The sequence below is a fragment of the Anolis sagrei genome, chromosome 1 (genome assembly GCF_037176765.1).
Source record: "Anolis sagrei isolate rAnoSag1 chromosome 1, rAnoSag1.mat, whole genome shotgun sequence".
Classification (NCBI taxonomy): Eukaryota; Metazoa; Chordata; class Lepidosauria; order Squamata; family Dactyloidae; genus Anolis; species Anolis sagrei.
Genome location: NC_090021.1, coordinates 340,548,212 through 340,572,174, shown reverse-complemented (window position 1 = coordinate 340,572,174; position 23,963 = coordinate 340,548,212). Strand labels below are relative to the sequence as shown.

General features: G+C 46.0%; 1 protein-coding gene across 1 annotated transcript in view; it reads left to right on the top strand.

The window, feature by feature from the left end:
* Positions 1-18,684, top strand: part of DNAAF2 (dynein axonemal assembly factor 2) — a 31,166-nt gene extending 12,482 nt beyond the window's left edge. Inside the window, exons 2-3 of the mRNA XM_067463145.1 lie at positions 7,995-8,135; positions 18,199-18,684. Of these exons, the coding sequence (XP_067319246.1) occupies positions 7,995-8,135; positions 18,199-18,642 (585 nt within the window). The 3' untranslated portion in view covers positions 18,643-18,684. The remainder of the gene's footprint in view (positions 1-7,994; positions 8,136-18,198) is intronic.
* Positions 18,685-23,963: the final 5,279 nt, after the last annotated feature.

The following is a 23,963-nucleotide window of genomic DNA, read 5'->3' as shown; positions in this document are numbered from 1 at the left end:
CGTCTATGTCGCTTTCACTAAGAGTTATAGCATAAATGTAATGCCTTGAATGCTGAGAATAACAACAAACATAGCCAGCATCTGTGTACACGTGTCACAAGGAAATCAACTTCATCCCATTGAACACAGTAATACGTAAAGTGTTTCCAGGGGCGGCTCATCCATTACGCGAAGTAAGCGGTCGCAGAACACTTTTTTTTGCCAAGGGCGCAGAGGCGCCTCTGTAAATGCCCCTCGACCGCCACTTGAGGAGCGCCCTCTCAGCTCACAACAGCCCTAGCAGTCCGGGGGGAGCCTCGGCTTTCTTGCCTCGCTGCCGGGCGATCCTCTTCCCAAAGGGGCCTTTGAGCCTCGCCTCGCCCCTCTCGTTCCTGCTCCACCTGGCCACCGGGTATGCGAGCAGAGCCGGCGCTCAATCGTTCTCCGCGTTCGATCCCTTCCCCATGACCGGCTCCCTTTCCCGATCCCCCGGCCCTCCACCCACCTCCTCTCCTCTCCCCAATCCACGGGTGGGCCAAGGGGCGGAGCCGCCGCGCCTGGCCCGCTTCGGGTCTGGAGGCGTGTCTGAGGACCCCAGCATGCGTACGAAAAGTCGCCTCTTCTCCTGACTTTCTCTTCAGCCATTGGGACCGAGAGAGAGAGAGAGAGCCCTCCAGCTGGAGGTATCTCCCACCTCCGCTCCCTCCTTTGTTTTTGCGCCTACCTTCAGGAAAGGTGGGCATCTCCACCTCTCTCTCTATCACTCTCTCTCTCTCTTGGTCCCAATGGCTGAGGAGAAAGTCAGGAGAAGAGGTGACTTTTGGTGCACACGCCGGGGTCTTCAGGCACGCCTCCGGACCCAAAGCAGGCCAGGCAAGGGAGCAAGTGCAGCAAGTGTAGTTACTGGGATGTATAGTTCACGTACAATCAAAGAGCATTCTTAACTCCACCATTCATGGAATTGAACCAAATATGGCACACAGAACTCCCACGACGAACAGAAAATATATATCAATGATTGGTTGGGGGAGGGGGAACGCCAAAATAGAATCATAGAATCATAGAATCATAGAGTTGGAAGAGACCTCATGGGCCATCCAGTCCAACCCCCTGCCAAGAAGCAGGAATATTGCATTCAAATCACCCCTGACAGATGGGCATCCAGCCTCTGTTTAAAAGCTTCCAAAGAAGGAGCCTCCACCACACTCCGGGGCAGAGAGTTCCACTGCTGAACGGCTCTCACAGTCAGGAAGTTCTTCCTAATGTTCAGATGGAATCTCCTCTCTTGTAGTTTGAAGCCATTGTTCCGCGTCCTAGTCTCCAAGGAAGCAGAAAACAAGTTTGCTCCCTCCTCCCTGTGGCTTCCTCTCACATATTTATACATGGCTATCATATCTCCTCTCAGCCTTCTCTTCTTCAGGCTAAACATGCCCAGTTCCCCAAGCCGCTCCCCATACGGCTTGTTCTCCAGACCCTTGATCATTTTAGTCGCCCTCCTCTGGACACATTCCAGCTTGTCAATCTCTCTCTTGAACTGTGGTGCCCAGAATTGGACACAATATTCCAGATGTGGTCTAACTAAAGCAGAATAGAGGGGTAGCATTACTTCCCTAGATCTAGACACTATGCTCCTATTGAGCATAATACTGTTTGCTTACCGCTTAAAATTACCTAGGGCCGCCTCTGAGTGCTTCTTATCTGAGTGCAGATCGTGCCCATTGTTTTTAGTGGGCCAGCCTCTGCATTGTGGACAATGACTACGTACGCATTGATCTAGGGACACGTTGCCAAAAGCACTCTCCAGTGGCCATTGGGAACAGCGTGCCTCTTTGTCCAACTAATTCTATTTGTCTAGCTGGTCCCCTCCTTAATATGGATCAGACCAGTTGCTTTTTCCATTTCTTGTACTTTTACAAATCCTTGCAGTAATTAAGCTCACATTTCAGAGTTCAGTTTATTTAAAAGCTCTTTTGTGCAGTTTCTTTTTGTTTATAAGTAGCCAGAACAACCAAAGAAAAATGAAAAAACCCAAACAAAACCAGGAAGCTGTGAACAAAGGACGCTGTAAATACAAGGCAATCATTAAAAGCCAGGGATAAAAGTCAAGAGAAACAGCCTGTGGGTGCTTTCGTACCCTTTGAATGCTTGCTATAGTTTCCCGTGTTTTGTAATACCAGTGCTATGTTTGTCTGAGTACATGGCTTATTTATTTTTCGTATCAGAACCAAGGATACAGTTGTAAAGTATTTTTTAAAAAACAGAGAAATTAAAAGTATTGTTGAAGGTTTTCATGGCCGGAATCACTGGGTTGTTGTAAGTTTTTTTTTGGGCTATCTTGCCATGTTCTAGAGGCATTCTCTCCTGACATTTCGCCTGCATCTATGGCAAGCATCCTCATAGGTAGTGAGGTCTGTTGGAAATAGGAAAATGGATTTATATATCTGTGGAAAGACCAGGGTGGGACAAAGGACTCTTGTCTGCTGGAGCTAAGTGTGAATGTTTCAACTGACCACCTTGATTAGCATTTAATGGCTTGGAAGGGCCTGGGGGAATCCTTTGTTGAGAGGTGATTTGATGTGCCTGATTGTTTACTCTCTGTTGCTTTGCTGTTGTAATTTTGTTCATTTTCATGGTTTCTTCCTTTCTGTTGAAATTGTCCACATGCTTGTGACAGTGCCTAGAGCAAACTTTTGTAGAGAGGTGATTAGATGTCCTTGTTCATTTGTCTTGTCGAAGGCTTTCATGGCCAGAATCACTGGGTTGCTGTAAGTTTTTCAGGCTGTATAGCCATGTTGTTGTTGTTGTTCATTCGTTCAGTCGTCTCCGACTCTTCGTGACCTCATGGACCAGCCTACGCCAGAGCTCCCTGTCGGCCGTTACCACCCCCAGCTCCCTCAAGGTCAGTCCAGTCACTTCAAGGATGCCATCCATCCATCTTGCCCTTGGTCGGCCCCTCTTCCTTTTGCCTTCCACTTTCCCCAGCATAATTGTCTTCTCTAGGCTTTCCTGTCTCCTCATGATGTGGCCAAAGTACTTCAACTTTGTCCATGTTAGCCATGTTCCAGAAGCATTCTCTCCTGACATTTGACCTGCATCTGTGGCAGGCATCCTCACAATAATAATAATAATAATAATAATAATAATAATACTTTATTTATACCTCGCCACATCTCCCCGAAGAGGACTCAAGGCAGCTAACATGAGGCCAAGCCCAAAATTACAATATAGCAAAGTAAAATACAAACCAGCAAATAATAACATCAAAATACAATAGAGAAAATAACAGAAAATACAGTAAACAAATGCAAAATAAAGTGGAGGAATAAAAGTACAATGGGCGGGCCAAATGTACAAGATTAAATTGATAAAACCCTGGGTGAGATAAGTAAATGGTGTAGTATGTATCTGAGGAGGGGCTGGGCTACATGGCTTTGTGGTTCTGTGATAAGAGAACAATGCCTTAAGGGCAGTGGAGTCCAGCTTCTTTGGAAGTCTTCAAACAGATGTTGGAGAAAGATCTTTCAAGAGTATAGGAAGTGGTAGTATTAGATGGCCTTCAGAGTCACTCAGAGCTCTGTGATTCTGAGATAAGAAAACAATGTCTTATGGGCAATGGAGTCCTGCTTCTTTGGAAGTCTTCAAACTGAGGTTGGAGAGAGATCTTTCAAGAGTATGGGAAGGGGTGAACAAGGGGGTTTGTTGTTCATTCGTTCAGTCGCTTCCGACTCTTGAACCAGCCCACGCCAGAGCTCCCTGTCGGTCGTCACCACCCCCAGCTCCTTCAAGGTCAAGCCAGTCACTTCAAGGATCCATCCATCTTGCCCTTGGTTGGCCCCTCTTCCTTTTTGCCATTTTCCCCAGCATCGCTGTCTTCTCTAAGCTTTCCTGTCTCCTCATGATGTGGCCAAAGTACTTCATCTTTGCCTCTAATGTCCTTCCCTCTAATGATCAGTCAAGCTTTATTTCCTGAGGTATGGACTGGTTGGATCTTCTCGCAGTCCAAGGCACTCTCAGAAGTTTCCTCCAACACCACAGCTCAAAAACATCTCTCTTCCTTCACTCAGCCTTCCTTCTGGTCCAGCTCTCACATCCATAGGTGACTGTGGGGAATACCATTGCTTTAACTATGCGGATCTTTCTTGCCAGTCTGATGTCTCTACTCTTCACTATTTTATCAAGACGGGTCCTTGCTCTCCTCCCAAGAAGGAAGCATCTCCTGATTTCCTGACTATGTCTGCAGTCATCTTTGCACCTAGAAATACAAAGTCTGTCACGGCCTCCACATCTTCTCCTTCTATTTGCCAGTTATCAATCAGTCTGGTTGCCAGAATCTTGGGTTTTTCTTTAATGTTTAGCTGCAACCCAGCTTTTGCACTTTCTTCTTTCCCCTTGGTTAGAAGGCTCCTCAGTTCCTCCTCGCTTTCGGCCATCAAAGTGGTATCATCTACATATCTAAGGTTGTTAATGTTTGTTAATGTTTCAAGGGGGCTAACCTTCACTAAAGGATGAGAGAAAATCGTCCACAACCTCTGAGGATGCCTGCCACAGATGCAGGCAAAACGTCAGGAGACAACGCTTCTGGAACATGGCCAGAGAGCCCGAAAAACTTACAGCAACCCATACTAAATGTCCTTTGACTGGAATCTGGCCACATGGGATTGCATCTAGTATTGCTGTAAGAAGGTCCTCCATGGTGCATGTGGCAGGGCTCAGGTTGCATTGTAGTAGATGGTCTTTGGTTTGCTCTTCTCCACACTCGCATGTTGTGGATACCACTTTGTGGCCTCATTTCTTAAGGTTGGCTCTGCATCTCATGGTGCAAGAGCACAGTCTGTTCAGCACCTTCCAAGTGGCCCCGTCTTCTTTGTGCCCAGGAGGGAGCCTCTCATCTGGTTTCAGCCACTGATTGAGGTTCCGGGTTTTAGCCTGCTACTTTTGGACTCTCGCTTGCTGAGGTGCACCTGCGAGTATCTCTGTAGATCTTAGAAAACTATTTCTTGACTAGCCGCCCCCTGAGAGATGTAGGTGAACTACAACTCCCAAACTCCAAGTCAGTGACCACCAATCCCTCCCAATTCTTTCTGTTGGTCATGGGAGTTCTGTGTGTCACCAACAATTCCATCGTTGGTGGAGTTCAGAATGCTCTTTGATTGTAGGTGAACTATAAATCTCAGCAACTGCAATCCCCAAATGATAAAATCAATCCCCCCACCAACCCCACCAGTATTAAAATTTGGGTGTCTTGGGTATTTGTGCCAAATTTGGTCCAGTGAATGAAAATACATCCTGCATATTGGATATTTGCATTATGATTAATAACAGCAGCAAAATTACAGTTATGAATTAGCAACAGAAATAATGTATTGTCAAAGGCTTTCATGGCCGGAATTACTGGGTTGTTATAGGTTTTTTCGGGCTATATGGCCATGCTCTAGAGGCATTCTCTCCTGACGTTTCGCCTGCATCTATGGCAAGCATCCTCAGAGGTAGTGATTTGAGTAATTTTATGTTTGGGAGTCACCGCAACAAGAGGAGCTGTATGAAGGGGTCACAGCATTAAGAAGGTTGAGAACCACTGTAATAGAGCATTGCACGTGAAAATGGGACCCCAAACGGTACCAGGACTGTCTTTACAGTTTTAGGCATTTGGACATTTTAGTATCTCACAAAAGCTAAAATAAAGGACAGAAAAAAACATATTTTGAGATAATGTATTTCCATTAAAACGGTTGCTAACTATTGATGATGAGCACTGTCGTTTTTCTTCCCGTTGTTCTTATCTAAGTGTCATGTGCCATTTTTCATAATTAGGAAGCCTGTGCCAGAGAGATTAGCAACCTTCCAGCTAAGCTATAGAAACCCAGTCTAGGGTTTTCTTTTTTCCTTGCTTCAAGGGAGCTTTCTCTCCCATCCTGGAGACTTTCATCCTGCCTTGCGATGGAGATGCTGACTTTGATCTCTTCTGCAAAAACCGGGAAGCCTCTGAGATTTGCAGATTTAACTTCCCTTTGAACCTTTTCCCTCAATTTCATTGTTAAGGGAGCCTGCCTTAATTTGAGATCCAGCGCATGACCTACTTTGCAGGCGCCTGCAGTCTCCTTGAGCAAGGCTTGCGCTTCGAACAACCTGGCACTGGGTCCTATTGATAAAGGCATCAAACGTGTCTGGTTTGCATTGCAAAAGCGCGGTAGCAGGAGCTGGTTGTCATGTTACAACGGGCACACGTTTGCCTTGAAGTGACAGCGTGCTTTATGAATCATCTTTATTTGATGTGCATTCAGCGAGACGACAAACGCAGCAGAGACAGAGTAACGCAAAAGTGGAACGTTGATTAAAACCCTAAGGGAGGTGGATTGCCCTATATTGGATATCAGACACGAAACACTTCGTAGCAAAGTGCTTCCCAGAGGAACTTTTATAAACCCCACTTTTATTTCTGCTCCTTTTAAAAGACGTTTGAAGATTATGGGTTGGAAGTGCTAGCTCAATGTACAGGAAAAGTCTATGGACATGTTCCTTATTTATTTATTTACGATATTTGTATACCGCCCCTCTCAGACTTCTGGCGACTCGAGGCGGTTATGTGTTGTGTTCGTGGTGTGCGTGCTTTCATATGTTTGTCGTAAAACATAAGGTTTGCTGTCGAAGGCTTCCATGGCTGGAATAACTGGGTTGTTGTAGGTTTTTTCAGGTTATATGGCCATGTTCTAGAAGCATTCTCTCCTGACGTTTCGCCTGCATCTATGGCAAGCATCCTCAGAGGTTGTGAGATCTCACAACCTCTAAGGATGCCTGCCATAGATGCAGGCAAATTATCAGGAGAGAATGCTTCCAGAACATGGCCATATAGCCCGGAAAACCTAAAACAACCCAGTGATTCTGGCCATGAAAGCCTTCGACAGTAAACCTTATGTTTTACGACCAGGCCCGTAGCCAGGATTTTGATTCGGGGGGGGGGGGGGGGGGGCTGAGTCTGAGTGAAAGAGTGTCTACCATAGCAAACTTTTTGTATTGCTACCCCAATATGGGATATATTGATCATGGTGATCAGATCATGATATGAATAAACTTAACGGTTTAAATAATGTACCAGTAAGGCCTTTTCGCAGACCACCATGAGAATTTCGGGGGGGGGCTGAAGCTCCCAAAGCCCTCCCCCCACCCCCCAGCTACATGCCTGTTTACGACAAACATATGAAAGCTCTGGGTGCCTGTCTGAAGCATAGTTTTAGGCACCTTCTGGATTTAGGGGGGGATGTTGCAGCCAGACCACAAAATGTTGTGTTTCCCTATTCCGAACTCATATCTCTTTCAAACTACAAGAGAGGAGATTCCATCTGAAAATGAGGAAGGACTTCCTGACTGTGAGAGCCGTTCAGCAGTGGAACTCTCTGCCCCGGAGTGTGGTGGAGGCTCCTTCTTTGGAAGCTTTTAAACAGGGGCTGGATGGCCATCTGTCAGGGGTGATTTGAATGCAATATTCCTGCTTCTTGGCAGAATGGGGTTGGACTGGATGATGGCCCATGAGGTCTCTTCCAACTCTTTGATTCTATGATTCTATGATTCATGTTCTTCTAGCTTATCAGCCCATTTGAAAGAGAAGTTTGACTTGTATTAGCGTCAGCCGACTCATGAGGCTTTTTGCTCTACAAGGCGGGCTGCGTGCAGTTGGATTCAGAGACGTTTCTCACACGCAGAAGGGAATCCTGGTTCACGCAAGATGGACCTGCCAAGTTTCTCCATCCTGGCGCAGCACCTTGTATTGCACAAACTTTTCATTACATGAATAAATAATTCTGTGTGTTTTAAAATATGGATAAAACTTGGTAATTTTCTGGCAAGTAAAATTTGTTACAATCGTGATAGAAGATGATAGTGCCACGTTGGTCCATTTTTTTCTGGGCTTTTGTGAGGGAAATGTTTCCAGAATTTTAGAAATTTCACATCTTTATGCAAAAGTAAGTTTTATTTGGAAATAAATGTTAAAGTAATGAAGGTTCTTGTCTCCTCTTCAGGAACGGTGGTTTGTCACTGAAAACAATGTGGAGGAGTTCCTGAGCAGCCTGCCCTCCGCCTCCAGCGCCGTCCCGAAGGAAGAGCCGCCACTGATTGAAGTGTTGGATATTTCCGAAGACAAAAGTCAGATCAGATTAAAGGTAACCGTTCTTCCATTCACCTGCATCATGCGCACAGACAATACTGCAATTTCGGTGAAGTGTGAAGAAAGATTTTGAGATAGATTTGAATTAGGTGTGCAAGAACATTTCTAACTGACCGTATCCTTCACGCATATTTAGACTCCATGGTCACCTACTTGGAACCAGGTTTTGTAGTTTTTAAACTCTTCAGCTATATGTCAAAGCATACCTGACTTTTAGTATGCTGGTAAAGAAGACCATGGTGGTCCATGCCTTAGTTACCTCTAGACTGGATTACTGCAATGCATTCTACGTGGGGCTACCCTTGAAGACGGCCCAGAAATTACAACTCGTTCAACGTGCAGCAGCCAGATTAATAACTGGGGTGAATTACAGGGAAAGGTCAACTCCTCTGTTTAAGGAGCTTCACTGGCTGCCATTTGTCTTCCGGTCCCAATTCAAGGTTTAGGTTATCACCTACAAAGCCCTAAACGGTTTGAGACCCACCTACCTTTGTGACCGGATCTCTCTCCATGAACCAGCTCAAGCTCTTAGATCCTCGGGGGAGGCTCTTCTTTCACCCTTGCCATTATCACAGGCTCATCTTGTAAGCACAAGGGAGAGAGCCTTCTCCTCTGTGGCCCCCCGACTCTGGAATTCATTGTCCGATGAGATTAGGAAGGCCCCCACCTTAGAAATTTTCAAGAGGGATCTCAAAACCTGGCTTTTCTGATGCACTTTTGGAGAGTAGCCATATTATCATACACAGTTGCTCCCCCCCTCAACAGTTTTTGTCCCCAGAGTATATTTCCCCACCTGTATGAAGGTCTATGTTTATGGCCCCGTTCCTTTATGAGTTTCTCCCCCACAAACAATCTGCTCCATGTATTGTCGAAGGCTTTCATGGCCGGAATCACTGGGTTGTTGTAGGTTTTTCCGGGCTATATGGCCATGTTCTGGAGGCAATTTTTCTCCTGACGTTTCGCCTGCATCTATGGCAAGCATCCTCAGAGGTAGTGAGGTCTGTTGGAACTAGGAAAAAGGGTTTAGATATCTGTGGAATGACCAGGGTGAGACAAAGGACTTTTGTCTGCTGGGGCTAGGTGTGAATGTTTCAGCTGATCACCTTGATTAGCATTCAATGGCTTGGGAGGGCCTGGGGGGAATCTTTTGTTGAGAGTGATTTTATGTGCCTGTTTGTTTCCCCTCTGTTGTTTTGCTGTTGTAATTTTTGAGTTTTTTAATACTGGTAGCCAGATTTTGTTCATTTTCATGGTTTCTTCCTTTCTGTTGAAATGGTCCACATGCTTGTGGATTTTAATGGCTTCTCTGTGTGGTCTGACATGGTGGTTGTAAGAGTGGTCCAGCACTTCTGTGTTCTCAAATAATCTGCTGTGTCCAGGCTGGTTCATCAGGTGCTCTGCTCTGGCTGACTTCTCTGGTTAAACTAGCCAGCAGTGCCTGGTTGGAGTAGTTTCTCTAGTTGGAGTAATTTGCAGTGCCTTTCATGTTCCTTGATGCTTGTCTGGGCGCTGCGTTTGGTGAAACATTCACAGCTAGCCCCAGCAGACAAAAGTCCTTTATCTCACCCTGGTCATTCCACAGATATATAAACCCATTTTTCCTACTTCCAACAGACCTCACTACCTCTGAGGATGCTTGCCATAGATACAGGCGAAACGTCAGGAGAAAAATTGCCTCCAGAACATGGCCATATAGCTCAAAAAAACCTACAACAACCCAATCTGCGCCATCCCTATCTCATCCTGATTTTAGTATTTTTAGTATCTTAGTTTCTATCTTGCACATGCGGCCCGCTCATTGTTATGTTATGTTATTTTATTTTACTGTGTCTGATTTTGCTTTATTGTCTTTGTACTCATAAGTTGTATGCATTTTACTGTGTTCTCATTGTGTTTTGGTTTTACTTTATTGTAATATGCTGTTGGGCTTGGCCTCATGTAAGTCGCCCTGAGTCCCCATTGAGGAGATAGTGGTGGGGTATTAAATAAAGATTATTATTATTTAAGTCAGTCCAAAAGCCATATATAGAAAGAGATCAGAAAGTAACTTTGCCCCTTTATTACATCTTCCCAACACAACTAACCATGGATTTCTTGGTTTTGCATGGAAGTTTCTTGATAGCTTTTGTAAGCCGCATCGAGTCCTTTGGGAGATGCTAGCGGGGTACAAATAAAGATAATAATAATAATAATAATAATAATAATAATAATAATAGTGCTATGTGTTGGGCCCCTGCTTCCTGTCACAGTAGCCATCATGGGAGCAGCAGGGACGGGTGAATCTACTCTGGGCTTTAGCCTTAATGTTAAAGGAGGCATCCAAGGGGATACCCGTCTCCCAAATGGCTTCAGCATCTTCAGTACTCCATTCAATTCAGGCTAAGAGCCCAAAGAGGATTCTCATCCTATCACTGCTTTTGGTGCCATTGTGGCCTCTTTAGAGCTGTGCTGCAGTCTGAGAAACCACCGTGAACAACTTAAAGAAGTCAGAGCAAGCACACTAACCCATATTGATTGGAACTGCCAGGGGATCCTTTGGAGTGTCTGCCTGAAAGAGAGCAGGTGGAATCCTGCACTTGGGGCACCGGCTGCTACATTTGCAGATAATTGGTGGCTGACATGTCTCTGGCAGCTTTTATCTTCAACCGAGCAACAGAAGCTCATGGCTACTGGCTGGACTTTGCTCCCTGACAAGGGGAGGGCAGCGCAATACATGAACTGCGTTCAACAAGAAGGCTCAAATCAGGGAATGCATCTCTGTCTGGAGGCCAGCTCTGCTCCCAAGCTCCATGGAGTGATTCTCATTTTGCACTGACACATTAAAATAGTGCTTCAGGTGTCACAAGCATTGGCCTTTCAATATTGAATTGGTTTTCAAATGCTCACAAGCTCCGGATTTGTACTTTCTCCCTGCGTGGTATCTTTTTTGTTTTCTGCTAAGGCTAGACTTACTATGAAGTTACATTCTGGGATCACCAGAGAAGTTACAAGCTGGGTAGATGCGGGGAATGCCGTGGATGTATAGAATCAAAGAATCAAAGAGTTGGAAGAGACCTCATGGGCCATCCAGTCCAACCCCATTCTGCCAAGAAGCAGGAATATTGCATTCAAATCACCCCTGACAGATGGCCATCCAGCCTCTGTTTAAAAGCTTCCAAAGAAGGAGCCTCCACCACACTCCGAGGCAGAGAGTTCCACTGCTGAACGGCTCTCACCGTCAGGAAGTTCTTCCTCGTGTAGCGTATCTGGACTTCAGTAAGGCTTTCAACAAGCCCCCATGACCTTCTGGCAAGGAAACTAGTCCAGTGTGGGCTAGGCAAAACTATGGTTAGGTGGATCTGCAATTGGTTAAGCAAACTAATCCAGAGGGTGCTTTTCCCCATTGCTTCCTCTTCATCCTGGAAAGAAGTGACGAGCAAAGTGCCATCCGCAGGGTTCCGTCCTGGGCCCGGTTCTGTTCAACATCTTTATTAATGACTGAGATGAAGGGTTAGAAGGCAGGATCATCAAGTTTGCAGACAACACCAAATTGGGAGGGAGAGCCAACACTCCAGAGGACAGGAGCAGGATTCAAAACATTATTCACAGATTAGAGAGATGTTGGGCCAAAACAAACAAAAAGAAGTTCAACAGGGACAAATGCAAGAGACTCCACTTAGGCAGAAAAAACTAAATGCAAAGATCCAGAATGGGGGACGATGATGCCTGGCTTGAGAGCAGGACGTGTGAAAACGATCTTGGAGTCCTCGTGGACAACAAGTTAAACATGAGCCAACAATGTGATGCGGCGGCAAAGAAAGCCAATGGGATTTTGGCCTGCATCCATAGAAGCATAGTGTCTAGATCCAGGGAAGTCATGCTTCCCATGCTCTATTCTGCCTTAGTTAAACCACACCTGGAATATTGTGTCCAATTCTGGGCACCACAATTCAAGAGAGACATTGACAAGCTGGAATGTGTCCAGAGGAGGGCGACTCAAATGATCAAAGTTCTTTAGAACAAGCCCTATGAGGAGCGGCTTAAAGAGCTGGGCATGTTTAGCCTGAAGAAGAGAAGGCTGAGAGGAGACATGATGGTCATGTATAAATAGGTGAGAGGAAGTCTTAGGGATGAGAGAGCAAGCTTGTTTTCTGCTGCCCTGGAGACTAGGACGCAATGGAGCCATGGCTTCAAACGACAAGAAAGGAGATTCCACCTTAGTGCAGAGTGCAGCCTGTTCAGCACCTTTCACTCTTCTGTGTGCCCAGGAGGGAGTTTCTCACCCAGTCTCAGCCACTGCCCGAAGTGCTGAGTTTGAGCCTGCCACTTTTGGACGCTCGCTTGCTCAGGAGTTCCCGCAAGTCTCTCTGTAGATCTTAGAAAACTATTTCTTGATTTAAGTCATTGGCTTGCTTATCAAACTGATCCTCGAGGTTGCCTTGAGATAAGATTAAGTCTGTGGGTTTTGAAGTGATGGCTCATGCAAGTACTGCAGCATGAATTAAATGTTTTGTGAAGCTTGTTTAGTGCTGCTCTGGAGACTAAGACGTGGAACAATGGCTTCAAACTACAAGAAAGGAGATTCCATCTGAACATTAGGAAGAACTCCCTGACTGTGAGAGCTGTTCAGCAGTGGAACTCTCTGCCCCGGAGTGTAGTGGAGGCTCCTTCATTGGAAGCTTTTAAACAGAGGCTGGATGGCCATCTGTCAGGGGTGATTTGAATGCAATATTCCTGCTTCTTGGCAGAATGGGGTTGGACTGGATGGCCCATGAGGTCTCTTCAAACTCTAGGATTCTATGATTCATCGCTTCCAAACCTTTGACCATGTTGGCTGCCTTTCCCTGGACACCTTCCAGCTGGTCAGTCTCTCATATCTGGATCCAGCTCAGCCTCCAAGGCAGCACGTGTCGTTCCCTGGCCGGCCTTTCATTTGCACGAGGCCAAAGGAGAGCACATAATGATTATTTCCCGGTTATTCTGCCAGCTCTTCTTTCATTCCTTGATGCTCCTCTGCCCCAGAGGCACGGCTTTCCCTGGCTGTGTAAACAGAGCCAGGCTGAGGTTTACAAGCAGCGCAGGTGGCCTGCGGTCAGACTTTCAACCCGCCCTCACTGACTCTGCAGGTGGGAAGAAGCCACAGAACCACACAAGCAATGAAGGCAGGGCACAATTGGTTAGCAGTGGTTCTCAACCTGTGGGTCCCCAGATGTTTTGGCCTTCAACTCCCAGAAATCCTAACAGCTAGTAAACTGGTTGAGAACCACTAGGTTAAGGGAAGAAACCCAGAAGGTGATTCTCCCCAATGCTTCCACTTCATCCTTACTTACTTACTTAAGCGATCCCTCATAGTCCAAGGATCATAGAATCATAGAATCAAAGAGTTGGAAGAGACCTCATGGGCCATCCAGTCCAACCCCATTCTGCCAAGAAGCAGGAATATTGCATTCAAATCACCCCTGACAGATGGCCATCCAGCCTCTGCTTAAAAGCTTCCAAAGAAGGAGCCTCCACCACACTCCAGGGCAGAGAGTTCCACTGCTGAACGGCTCTCACAGTCAGGAAGTTCTTCCTAATGTTCAGATGGAATCTCCTCTCTTGTAGTTTGAAGCCATTGTTCTGTTATGTCCTAGTCTCCATGGAAGCAGAAAACAAGCTTGCTCCCTCCTCCCTGTGGCTTCCTCTCACATATTTATACATGGCTATCATATCTCCTCTCAGCCTTCTCTTCTTCAGGCTAAACATGCCCAGTTCCCTAAGCTGCTCCTCATAGGGCTTGTTCTCCAGACCCTTGATCATTTTAGTCGCCCTCCTCTGGACACATTCCAGCTTGTCAATATCTCTCTTGAATTGTGGTGCCCAGAATTGGACACAATATTCCAGATGTGGTCTAACCAAAGCAGAATAGAGGGGTAGCATTACTTCCTTAGATCTAGACACTATGCTCCTATTAATGCAGGCCAAAATCCCATTGGCTTTTTTTGCCGCCATATCACATTGATGTGATGATGGTCCTCCAAGTGTAGTGTCCTAGCAGTAGGTGACTGTGGAGCCCTGTTCTTGACCTGCATCTTCTCCCGCAGTGAGGGCATTGGTTTCCAGGTGGAAGGCAGTCCCGGTTGGCTTGATGCGCCTTCCTCTTGGCACGTTTCTCTCTTTCTCCCTCCATGCGTGCCTCTTCAAATTCTGCAGCACTGCTGGTCACAGCTGACCTCCAGCTGGAGCACTCAAGGGCCAGGGCTTCCCAGTTCTCAGTGTCTATGCCAGAGATTTTAAGGTTGGCTTTGAGCCCATCTTTCAATCTCTTTTCCTGCCCACCAACATTCCAGACTTTCAAGATCATCCGGGGAGTCCCTGCTCTCGATCCAACCTGCGTCACAAATATGTGGTGGGGACGAGAGACAGGGCCTTCTCGATGTTGGCCCCCGGCTATGGAACACCCTTCCTAGGGACATTAGATCGGCCCCCTCCCTCTTAACATTCCGGAAAAGAGTCAAGACCTGGCTGTTTGAGCAAGCGTTTGAAAACGCAATGTAAGACATAGGAACTTAGTGTTTTTAATTAGGAGAGGCAAATGTCTTACAGCAGAGGCTGGATGGCCATCTGTCAGGGGTGATTTGAATGCAATATTCCTGCTTCTTGGCAAGGGGTTGGACTGGATGGCCCATGAGGTCTCTTCCAACTCTTTGATTCTTTGATTCTATGATTTTTATTACTTTTTTTTGGTTGTATACTATGTATTAATGTTTTATGATGTTATTGGGTATGGAATCACTGCCTCTGTTAACAGCCCTGAGTTGCCTGAGGGCTGATAAGGGTGGTATACAAATATAGCAATAAATAAATAAATAAATTCCCCAGGCAGCAATCAGCCAGGCTTTGAAGCTGCAAGGCCATTAAATGTTAATCAAGCTGGCCAACTTCAATATTCACACTTGCCTCCAACAGACAAGAGTTCTCTCTCCCTCCATGGACATTATTCCACAGATATATAAACCCAACTTGCCTTGTTTCCAACAGACCTCACAACCTCAGAGGATGCCTGCTATAGATGTGGGCGAATTGTCAGGAGAGAATGCTTCTGGAACATGGCCATACAGCCTGGGAAATTCACAGTAACCTATAGGCCAGTAGTTCTCAACCTTCCTAATGCAGCGACCCCTTAATCCAGGTCCTCATGTGGTGGTGATCCCCAACCATAAAATTATTTTCGTTGCTACTTCATAACTGTCATTTTCCTACTCTTAGGAATTGTAATGTAAATATCTGATATGATGTATTTTCATTCACTGGACCAAATTTGGCACAAATACCCGATACGCCCAAATTTGAATAGTAGTGGGGTTGTGGGGGGTGTAATGTTCTCATTTGGTAGTTGAAGTTGCTGGGATTTATAGTTCACCTACAATCAAGGAGCATTCTGAACTCTACCAATGATGGCATTGGTCCAAACTTGGTACTCAGAACTCCCATTACCAACAGAAAATACAGGAAGGCATTGGTGGGCACTGACCTTGAGTTCTGGAGTTGTAGTTCACCTACAACCAGAGAGCACTGTGGACTCAAACAATGATGGATCTGGACCAAATTTGGTACAGAAATGCAATATGCCTAAATTTGAACATTGGTGGAGTTTGGAGAAAATAGACCTTGTCATTTGGGAGTTGTAGTTGCTGGGATTTAGAGTTCATCTACAATCAACTCTAAATCTAGAAATAGTTTTCTAAGATCTACAGAGACACTCACTGGAACACCTCAGCAAGCGAGAGTCCAAAAGTGGCAGGCCCAAACCCAGAACCTCAACCAATGGCTGATACCCAATGAGAGACTCCCCCCTGGGCACACAGAGGACTGGGCGACCTGGAAGGCACTGAACAGACTGCGCTCTGGCACCACGAGATGCAGAGCCAACCTTAAGACATGGGGCTACAAAGTGGAATCCTCGACATGCGAGTGTGGAGAGGAGCAAACCACTGACCACCTGCTGCAATGCACCCTGAGCCCTGCCACATGCACAAAGGAGGACCTTCTTGCAGCAACACCAGAAGCACTCCAAGTGGCCAGATACTGGTCAAAGGACATTTAATCAACTCTCATACTCACAAATTCTGTAATCTGCTTGTTTGCTTTGTTTCTGTTAGAAATGTAATATAATTTGACTGGTTGTTCTGACACGACAAATAAATAAATCTACAATCAAAGAGCGTAGGAGATGCGTATCTGTCCGAACGCATCTCCTTCTATGTCCCGCCTCAGAGTTTAAGATCTTCTGGGGAGGCACAGCTCTCGGCCCCACCTCTATGGAAACGAGGAGCAGGGCCTTCTCGGTGATGGCCCCTAACCTGTGGAACTCACTCCCCGGGGAAATTAGGTCATCGACATCCCTCCTCTCCTTTAGAAGAAAATTAAAAACATGGATTTGGGACCAGGCCTTTGGGTAATCTGGCGGATAGACTAGAATTGATGGATTGGACAATGTGGAATTTGAATTTATGGACTACGAGCTGGTAAATGTTGAGCACTAGATTGTTTTTAGGGATTGTGATGTATAATGGATTGTTTTAATTACTGTTTATATGTTTTATTTTTTACCTTGTTGTTGTGCCGGCATCGAATTGTGCCTTTTTGTAAGCCGCCCTGAGTTCCCCCTCGGGGGTTGAGAAGGGCGGGGTAGAAGTAGAATCATAGAATCAAAGAGTTGGAAGAGACCTCATGGGCCATCCAGTCCAACCCCATTCTGCCAAGAAGCAGGAATATTGCATTCAAATCACCCCTGACAGATGGCCATCCAGCCTCTGCTTCAAAGCTTCCAAAGAAGGAGCCTCCACCATACTCCGGGGCAGAGAGTTCCACTGCTGAACGGCTCTCAGTCAGGAAGTTCTTCCTCATGTTCAGATGGAATCTCCTCTCTTGTAGTTTGAAGCCATTGTTCCGCGTCCTAGTCTGCAAGGAAGCAGAAAACAAGCTTGCTCCCTCCTCCTCCCTGTGGCTTCCTCTCACATATTTATACATGGCCCTCATCATATCTCCTCTCAGCCTTCTCTTCTTCAGGCTAAACATGCCCAGTTCCCTAAGCCGCTCCTCATTGGCCTTGTTCTCCAGACCCTTGATCATTTTAGTCGCCCTCCTCTGGACACATTCCAGCTTGTCAATATCTCTCTTGAATTGTGGTGCCCAGAATTGGACACAATATTCCAGATGTGGTCTAACCAAAGCGGAATAGAGCATGGGGAGCATTACTTCCCTAGATCTAGACACTATGCTCCTCTTGATGCAGGCCAAAATCCCATTGGCTTTTTTTGCTGCCACATCACATTGTTGGCTCATGTTTAACTTGTCCACGAGGACTCCAAGATCTTTCTCACACGTACTGCTCTCGAGCCAGGCATTGTCCCCCATTCTGTATCTTTGCATTTCATTTTTTCTGCTAAAGTGGAGTATCTTACATTTGTCACTGTTGAACTTCATTTTGTTAGTTTTGGCCCATCTCTCTAATCTGTCAAGATCGTTTTGAATCCTGCTCCTGTCCTCTGGAGTATTGGCTCTCCCTCCCAATTTGGTGCAAGAAATAAATAAATTCTGAACCCTACCAATGATAAAATTGGGCCAAACTTCCCACACAGAACCCCCATGACCAACAGAAAATGCTGTGTTTCCTGGTGGTCTTTGGCGACCCCTCTGGAACCCCTTTGCGACCCCTCCCCCAGGGGTCCCGACCCTAGGTTGAGAAACACTGCTATAGGCTCTCTGTTGGGAGGGCTTGGATGGTGGTTTCTTGCCTGGCAGAATGGCGTTGGGCTGGGTGGCCCTTGGGGAGGTCTTTCCCAACTCTGTCCTCCTCCTTGGGGGCTGTGGGGCAGCCGTGCCTCAAAGCCAGTCCCTGTGAATTGTGCAGAGAGTCTTGTGAAATCCCTACCAACTGACTCTGTTTACAGGAAACTCGCCCGCACGCCATGAGCACAGAGACCTGCTGGGGAGGAAACCCAGGTTGTTCCTGTTTGGTAGCTGATAGTGCTTTCAGCAGTACTTTTCCACCTTTGCTCTACAGAAGTAACTTCCCTTCCTCTCTCTCTTTGCAGGTCAAGGGACCCAGGGCAGAAAGCGGTGAAGGAGGCAATGGCTGCAAACTTTCACCCGATGCAGAAAAGGGCCTCGTAGAATCTCAGAGGGCTTCGGGCTCGCTTGCAACCCTGGCAACAACGGGGCAAGTTGGCAAGGAACCCAGCCATGACCCCAGTTCATCAGCAATTCCTCATGAGTCAGAAGTTGCTTCCCTGATGAGCAAAAGAGCCCCGTCCGCACCACAATCCCAGCCCAGTTCAGAGAGACCGACCCAGGCAGGAGGGGAGGAGGAAGAAAGGCGCCCAAAAGCTGCGGAAGACAAACACAGGGGAGAAGACAGCCTGCCACCCGCCGTGATCAAGGAGACCAACATGCAGGACGGGAGCGTGCAGTACATCAGCCAACACGCCACACACTGCCCCATCACCTTCCACAATGCATTGTTGTACGAACTGGATTGATTTTGGGTTGTTGTAGGCTTTTTCGGGCTATACGGCCATAGTCTAGAGGCATTCTCTCCTGACGTTTCGCCTGCATCTATGGCAAGCATCCTCAGAGGTAGTGAGGTCAGCTGAGGTGGTTCAGTTCATCACACCTGGCTCCAGCAGACAAGAGTCCTTTGTCCAAACCTGGTCATTCCACAGGTATACAAACCCTTTTTCTTAGTTCCAACAGACCTCACTACCTCTGAGGATGCTTGCCATAGATGCAGGCAAAACGTCAGGAGAGAATGCCTCTAGACCATGGCCATATAGCCCAAAAAAAAAACCTACAACAACCAAATGATTCTGGCCACAAAAGCCTTCGACAATGGATTGATTTTGCCCTGCTAAGCTTTGGCAGGGACCCAGTCCCCAGTGTCCCATTCACATATAATTCTGTTCCAAGGATTTAAGAGAATCTCAGAAGGAAAGGGGCATCTCCTTTAGGTCAAGTGGACTTGTTTTGATCTGAACATGGTCTAGGTCAGTGGTTCTCAAACTGAATTCTTGGCTTATCAAGGCAGGAACAAAGGAGCAGCTGCAAGGGGAAGGCTCAGAATAATAAGCTGAGCGAAGTCCTGCGTGTTGCTCTCCACCTAGACCAGTGGTTCTCAACCTGTGGGTCCCCAGATGTTTTGGCCTTCAGCTCCCAGAAATCCTAAGAGCTGGTAAACTGGCTGGGATTTCTGGGAGTTGTAGGCCAAAACACCTGGGGACCCCAGGTTGAGAACCACTGGTCTAGGTGGAGAGCAACACGCAGGCTTTCGCTCAGCTCATTATTCTGAGCCTTCCCCTTGCAGCTGCTCCTTCATTCCTGCCTTGATAAGCCAAGAATTCAGTTTGAAGTGTCTTGGAATGGATCTCACGCAAAACCTGTTTACATTCGTAAGGGTTGTGCGTGTGATACCTTTCCTTCCACTTTCCCATCCATCTTGGCCAGTTCTCTTCAACTAAATGGCAAAGAGCATCTAAACACTCCTTTTCAAAGCCTCATCCCATTTTTCAGGTGTGAAATCTGGTCATGGAACAGGTAGACCCTCCAGAATTTGCTAAACTACAGTTGCTTTCAACTCTTCCCTTTGCCTGTCTTCAGTTGGGCTCATTGTAGGTACAGTCTAGCACACGCATAAGCAAATTTGGACCTTCCCTCCAGGGGTTTTGGACTTCAACTCCCACCATTCCTAACAGCCTCAGGCCCTTTCCTTTTGCCCCTCAGCCGCTTAAGCGGCTGAGGGGCAAAAGGAAAGGGCCTGAGGCTGTTAGGAATGGTGGGAGTTGAAGTCCAAAACACCCAGAGGTCCAAAGTTTCCCATGCCTGGGTCTAGCAGCAGCTGGATGGCCACACATTCCCCATCACATCTACCTTCACCTGGTTGTTTAAACATCCCAAAGGTATAATAATGTACCAGTACCAAGCCAGGTGTTGTTACCTGCCTAAATGAACCCTTCCTTTGTTACGTGCATCAGATGTTGGTCACTTTGATATTGGTGATCCTACTCTTATGAGAAGAATACAGACCTTTCTCAAGCCCCAGGACACCCAGGTGACCCATTTTGGGCATCCCGTCTCGCTCATACCAAACACAAATCTCCTGCTTTCAAAGCAAGCATGAGTGAAATGGCATCAGATTTTGGCACATATTGGAAAAGCTAGGTGGAGGGGCTCCTGCCAGGAATCTAAATAGTTTGCAACCTTTTCACCTTTTTGACTGGACACCTCTCAACCTTAACGGTTCATTTTCCAATCTAATCCCTGCGGCTAGCCAAGAATGGCCCAAACAAGAGGAGGAGAGAGCGTCCTGTGGCACCTTCAAAGTGACACACTTTGTTGAGCTCTGACAGATGATAAACATGGCAATGAAAAGTGCTACGAAATAGTTTCCCCTTTCCTGCTCTGTTTTTTTGCAATAGGGAAACACCTGTCATTCTGAAATCTTGCACAGAGGAATCGGAACCGCTAGTATGTTTGAATGCAGAATCTTCCTTCCTGGCCCTCCAAAGAGCCAGGCAATCCACTTCTCAAACTTCAAAGCTGTATCTACATCAGGCATGAGCAAACTTGAGCCCTCTGTGTTTTGGACTCCATCTCCCACAATTCCTAACAGCCTCAGACCCTTTCCTTTTCCCTCTCAGCTGCTTAAGCTGAGGCTGTTGGGAACTGTGGGAGTTATAATAATAATAATAAACTTTATTGTAGCCCACACCATCTCTCCGATGGGGACTCGGTGCGGCTTACATGAGGCCAAGCGCAAAACAATTACATAAATTAAAACAAAACCAAAAACGCAAATAGTAAACAATAATAATGCACAGTTCTTGTGGGTTTTTTCGGGCTATATGGCCATGTTCTAGAGGCATTTCTCCTGACATTTCACCTGCATCTATGGCAAGCATCCTCACCTCTGAGGATGCTTGCCATAAATGCAGGCGAAACGTCAGGAGAAATGCCTCTAGAACATGGCCATATAGCCCGAAAAAACCCACAAGAACTGAGTGATTCCAGCCATGAAAGCCTTCGACAATAATAACACAATTACATAAAACAAAAGACAGCATAGCAATATAAAATTACAATAAACGCAATCACAATAACATGGGCGAGCTACATATAATGGATAAAAGAAAACTGGGTAAAAACAGATTTTAAAAAGTTGGGAGTCCAAAACATCTCGAGGGCTCAAGTTTGCCCATGCCTGGCCTAAGCCATTCCATTCATTTTCCTCCCCTCCTGTGGTCCAAATGAGTCCCAACAGCACTTTGGCTAGGCTGGGCCCATTTTGTCAAAGGAAGCATCCTCTCAGTGATTTCAACAGACAAGACAGACAAGTGACCTCACTTCGGGCTCCTTCCCAAGGCCACTCTATATTCCTTATCCCTGTTAGACAGAAGGCTATCGCCCTTAACTTGTCCAAGACTGAGACAGAGATACTCCATAGGACCTCTCACACACACTCTTCTGCCTTAGGAAATATAGGAAATACATTTCTGTATCAGGAGATCAAGGCCTGGGATACAGAGTTCATTTTCTGATAGGGTTGCTATGAGTTTTCTGGGCTGTCTGGCCATGTTCCAGAAGCATTTTCTCCTGATGTTTCACCTGCATCTATGGCAGTCATCCGCAGAGTTGTGAGGTCTCACAGCCTCTGAGGATGCCTGCCATAGATGCAGACGAAATGTCAGGTGAGAATGCTTCTGGGACACGGCCAGACAGCCTGGAAAATTCACAGCAACCCAGTGATTCAGGCCATGACAGCCTTCGACAAACACTCATTTGTTTTGCACAAGCTTTACGCAGAACAACCCAATGGATGGTGCTTTAAAAATAGCACGGATGGCTTAGTTCCATCTCCCCAAAACTAGTTCTGATTCTATCACTAGAACAGCCTCACAATTCATTCTCTCCCATAGACAATGCTATTGCTTATATATTGCATGAGGGCCTTGTTTCTCCTTTCCTCTCCTCCTTAGTTTAGTCTCCCCAAAACCAGTTTATTACTGGTTCTGATTCTGTCACTAGAACAGCCTCGCAACTGTGTATTGTCGAAGGCTTTCATGGCCGGAATCACTGGGTTGTTGTAGGTTTTTTCGGGCTATATGGCCATGGTCTAGAGGCATTCTCTCCTGACGTTTCGCCTGCATCTATGGCAAGCATCTTCAGACCTCACTCACTACCTCTGAGGATGCTTGCCATAGATGCAGGCGAAACATCAGGAGAGAATGCCTCTGGACCATGGCCATATAGCCTGAAAAAACCTACAACAACCCAGCCTCACAACTCATTCTCTCCCCTAGACGATCCTGTTGCTTATATATTGCCTGAGGGCCTTATTTCTCCTTCCCTCTCTTCCTTCCTCATCCAAATCTCTTTTTAAACAGTTTGCTAAACAGAGCCGCCAGACCTGAAAGCTGAGAATGGTTTCAGTAACAAGAGACCGGTAGTTGCACAGTTGTTTTTTGATTCCATTCCTGAAATAGTTGTCGAGTTCTTCCTCAACACTGTTCTCTTTACAACATGTTGGTGTTTTTATACAAATCTTTTAAGTTTGCAATAACTTGAAATAAAATAAGATTATTCCAAACCAGGAACTTGTAATTTGTATTACAAAAAAACCCATGATTTTATTTTATTGTTTTGGCAAATCTCTTTCCCCTCCTGCTTCCCGAAAAAAAGGTTGCAAATTTCTACAGTAAACACAAAGAGAACGCTGCTTCCGAGGGTATATTAAAATGCCGAATTTCAAGCAAACCGGAATGAGATCAAAGAGGAAGGTGTCTTTTAAAAGCCGGTGGAAAGCAAAGCTTTGTGTTGGGAACACCTCAGAGAAAGGTCCAGGTAAAAGCCTTCCGTTCTGTGCCAAGCAGTATTGACTCTCTCCACCTTTCCTCGTAAAAAGGAGAAAACCGAAACACACCTTCTTTTATTTGAGACCATCCCTTAAAGAAAACAAATGAAAAATCTTTTTGTCTGAACGTGTTGTGGAGGCCTCACAAAGAAACCCAGAGAAAAACCATCCACTATTTGCCCATCAAACAAAGCGCTATTTAATTTTCCTCACCTAGATCAGACGTGGGCGAACTTGGGCCTTCTGTCCAGGTGTTTTGGACTTCAACTCCCACCATTCCTAATGGTCTCAGGCCCTTTTGTTTTCCTCCTCAGCCGCTTAACAAAGGGGCCTGAGATCATTAGGAATGGTGGGAGTTGAAGTCCAAAACACCTGGACAGAAGGCCCAAGTTGGCCCACGCATATTCTGGCTTCATGATTCCTCATGAAAATGAGAAAACCCAAACATACCTTCCTCCTCTTTTTTGCAGTCCTTAAAAAAGAAAATAATCCGTGTCGAGAGCACCTCATATAAAGAAGCCCAGATGAAAACCATTTCAGTTTTTTGTCCAGTAGTTTTTACTATTTTTAACGTTTCTCCACGTTCTGATTTTGCAAATCCCGCTTTTCCTCACAGAAAGGAGAACTTAAAAACACATTTCCCTCCTTTTTTCTGAATCCTTCGCTTAGAAAAGAGCTTGTCTGGTAAGAGTTGGGAGCACCCCATAAAAAGGTAAGAACCTCCAAGTAAACAAAGCATATTATTTACTGTTTTAGCCTTTCCCCGCACTTTCTGTCACTGAGTAAACCTCTTTTGTGTAATTGCCACTTTTTGTCATAGAGAAAACCAAAACACATTTCCCTCCTCTTTTTTTAATCCTTCACTTAGAAAAGAGCTTGTCTGGAAAGAGTTTTGAGCACTCTGAAAAAAGACAAGGTAAGAAATCTCTGGCGAAGAAGGCATGTTTACTGTTTTGG